The sequence below is a fragment of the Prunus dulcis genome, chromosome 8, assembly GCF_902201215.1.
Source record: "Prunus dulcis chromosome 8, ALMONDv2, whole genome shotgun sequence".
In the NCBI taxonomy this organism is placed as follows: Eukaryota; Viridiplantae; Streptophyta; class Magnoliopsida; order Rosales; family Rosaceae; genus Prunus; species Prunus dulcis.
In genome coordinates, this window is record NC_047657.1 from 1,890,282 (window position 1) to 1,893,979 (window position 3,698).

The 3,698-nt window shown below is 42.3% G+C and overlaps 1 protein-coding gene across 1 annotated transcript; it reads right to left on the reverse strand.

Moving 5' to 3' along the window:
- Positions 1–220: 220 nt before the first annotated feature.
- LOC117637138 (probable phosphoribosylformylglycinamidine synthase, chloroplastic/mitochondrial) lies at positions 221–3,690 on the reverse strand (the record flags this gene model as incomplete). Its single annotated transcript, XM_034371950.1, has 2 exons — positions 221–657; positions 1,217–3,690. A coding segment is annotated over one exon (2,445 nt), but the record flags the coding sequence as incomplete, so codon positions are not given.
- Positions 3,691–3,698: the final 8 nt, after the last annotated feature.

The window sequence follows — 3,698 nt, forward strand, 5'->3', positions numbered from 1 at the left end:
AATGTCAGGAATTTGCAACATCTTATACACTGACAAATTTTCACTCAAAATTCTAAACACGCTGTAATTTATCTTGAACCAAATAGCATCAATGAACAGCCTTTTAAAAATAAAAACTTGAGGATAAAGATGAATTAAGATGGGTTAAGGTTCAATCCCGTTATATGTAACGAAAAGAATCATGTAACAAATTGATGTTTTTTCAATGCAAGTTAGGATATAAGTTGAAGCAAACTTGTAAATTCTGAAAGCAAACAAAATCGCAACAAATCCTCCGTATACCTACTATCATCTGAGATTCACAATGCTCAGAGAGTTTAACTGAGACTTGTGTACTTATATATTTAGAATAGACACTAACACAATTGCCAAACTCACTCTGTGTTTACTTCGGGTTACATCTCCATTCGGTACTGTCCTAAGATGTTTGGATCCTCACTTCCTGCTGTTGCAGATGATGCAATAGATTCAGATCAGTCATCATCATCCTCATCTGTAGTACCATAATGATAAAGGGAAAAAATTCATATTCATGTCAGTAACACAAATGTAAAGCGTCCTCATGCATACGAGAACACATGATGTGCCGGATGGTCAGGAAATGTCTGACTGCAGTAATTTGAATGCTTTCTGGCAGATGACAATTACAGAAAGAACCTGAAATTCAGAACATTCTCTACTCAGATAACATAAAAGCTCATTTAGTTTAGGACAGGCAATTAATATCAATAAGGCCAAGTCGCCATTAACCCCAGGAGACACTATAATTCCCATTTGCATAATGATGTGGATCGGCCTATGTTATGGAATAGACCGGTGTAGCCAATTTAGTCAAGTACTATCTGAACAATGGAATGGCCTTTCAATAGGAATGAATATATTCAATTGATGTACATTCCTTTAAAGCCAAACACCAGTCAAGAATATACTATATTAGTGATAATTTTCAAATCGCTTTTCATCTCTTAGAGACATGCCATCTTTATAGTGAACACTAAGCACAGGTCCAGACGCTACAAAACACAGTGATCAAGGGTAAATGCAAAGGCAAATGGTAATCAGACATTCATTCAACCAGTAAAGCTAGGCACAGTAAGTACGGATTCGTAATACAATAAATGCAGAGCTCCATGTAACCGAAAAAAATAAAACAGAAATCTAATGTAACTGAAAAATTAAAATAAAGCAGAACTCTCATGCACACTGAAATACTAACCATCCTTGTACGGAAAGAAACACTTTTTCTTAAGAACACCACTCTCTGGCATTCTGGAACATCCGCAACCATGGGCTAGGGCCTTTCTTGTCCACATCCCACTGCTGGGGATACCATGGGAATTGCCACATTAAGAAGCAACGCTCTGGATGAGGCATCATCGCAAGATGCCTCCCATCTGGAGAACAAATTGCCGCAACTCCCAAGGGAGAGCCATTGAGGTTGAAAGGGTAAAGTTCTGTCTCGTTACCATCATCATCACAATATCTTACTGGTGCCAACTTTGAGTGTAGCACACGATCAAGAACACCGTCATCAGGGAAATATGCTCTTCCCTCGCCGTGGGCAGCCCACACACCTAATGTACTGCCCTCCATTCCTCTAAACATTATAGCTGGCGAGTCCTTTATTGTCACACTGGTGAACCGGCATTCAAACCGTCCCGACTCGTTGTGAATGAACCTGGGTTGTGAAGGGTCGCCACCACCACCTAACACTCCACCAACTTGAGGACCTGGAACCCACCCCAAAAGAGCCATAAGCTGACAGCCATTGCAAACACCAAGACTAAAAGTGTCTGGTCGCTTGTAAAACTCCTGAAATTGATTTAGAAGGGGCTGATTAAATCGAATGGAAGCAGACCAACCCTTTGCAGAATCGAGCACATCAGCGTAGCTAAAACCTCCAACAAACACAATTCCACGGAATTCATGCAGTGATATGGATCCATTAAGAAGGTCTGACATTGTAACATCCCATGGTTCAAAACCAGCAGCATAAAATGCTGCAGCCATTTCTCTGTCCCCATTGCTGCCTTCTTCTCGAATTACAGCCACTTTGGGTTTGCATGCAATGCTCATATACTTTTCATCTGTGAAAGAGGGAGTGAAAGACAATTCCCATGAAGGCTCATGCCTATCTTTCAACCCTTCTTTCTCTAGATCCACACAAGAAGCCAATCTTTGAAATTTTTCCAGCTGAAAACTACTTTCCTCCCACAAGTCCCTCAGGGAAGAAGTACTCCCATTCAAATGTGTTACCCCATCGACCTTTAATTCTATTGAGGGTGTGGCACTAACTTGTCCAAGGATCTCAGCAGAAATACTTTCACTGCCTAGTTTTTCCATTACCAAATCCAAGTTTTCCCTGCTTACCTCGATAATCAGACCAAGTTCTTCAGCAAAAAGTGTTTGGAATAGGCCCTTCCCATGTGAAGTCAAGTTCAAGGTAATGCCACGATTCCCAGAAAATGCCATTTCAAGGGCACAGACCAATAGCCCACCATCACTAATATCATGACCAGCAGAGATCAATTGGTCAGCAAGAAGGACCTGAATTCCTTCAAAAACTCGCTTAAGATAACGAACATCCTCAATGTCAGGACACTCATTCCCAATTTGGTCAAAAACCTGAGCAAGAGCAGACCCACCTAACCTCCGCTTTCCCTTTGCCAAATCAATGTGAAGCAGCACGCCATCATCCCCGAGCTTTAAATCGGGGGTTACTGTTTTTGTTATGTCAGGACAAGTACAATATACACTCATTACAAGATTGCCAGGAGCCTTAATAACCTCACCTGCAACATGAGCTGCCATGGAAAGACTGTCCTTCCCGCCATCAATAGCAATGCCAAGTTCAATCATAGCATCTGATAGAGCTATAGCAGCATCATACATAGCTGCTCCTTCCCCATCAAGCTTGGCCGCATACATCCAATTTCCACTTGCTTTAACATCAGATAGAGAAGTGACCTTTGCCCAAACAAGATTTGTCAGTGCTTCTCCAACAGCCAATCTCGCCATTGCTTTTGGATCCAGCAAACCTTTAATTGGCTGCTCCCCAATGGCACATGCACCTCCAGTCAAGTCAGTAAAAGTCTGAGCGATTACAGCAACATCAGAAAGTGGAATTTGCAGGGGGCCAACAGTTTGCTGCTGTGCTACAAGACCTGTAACACACCTGTCTACTTTTGATGTCAAGAAGCGCTTTGAACAAACAGATGGAAGTCTCAATACCCTCTTAAGAGAATCCATCACCGTGACTCCAGGTGCAATATCAAGTGGCTCTCGTGCATCTGCCATCCGGTGGAATTCAAAACTTTTTTGTGGCATATCACCAAGTACTTTCTCAAGCTCCAGATCGACTGCAGGGGGAGGGGGAGGGAGTCCACTGGATTGACACTTCTGAATGGCTACGCCATCAATTAAAACAACACGCCCCTCACCATTTATTGTTCCAATTACGGCCATAGAAACCCTCTCTCTTTCACATATTGATTGCAAAAGGCTGCGGCTTTCAGGCTTCACCAAGATTGCATCTTGCTCCTGATATTCTGCACCCCATATCTCCAAGACAGACATTGTGTGATCACCAACCACAATTGCCCGGATATCAATCTGGCCACCCTTTGGGTATATAATTTCCTTAACAACGTTGCAGTTTCCACCAGCTCCCTGATCATGAATGCTAATGATTGGGTTAT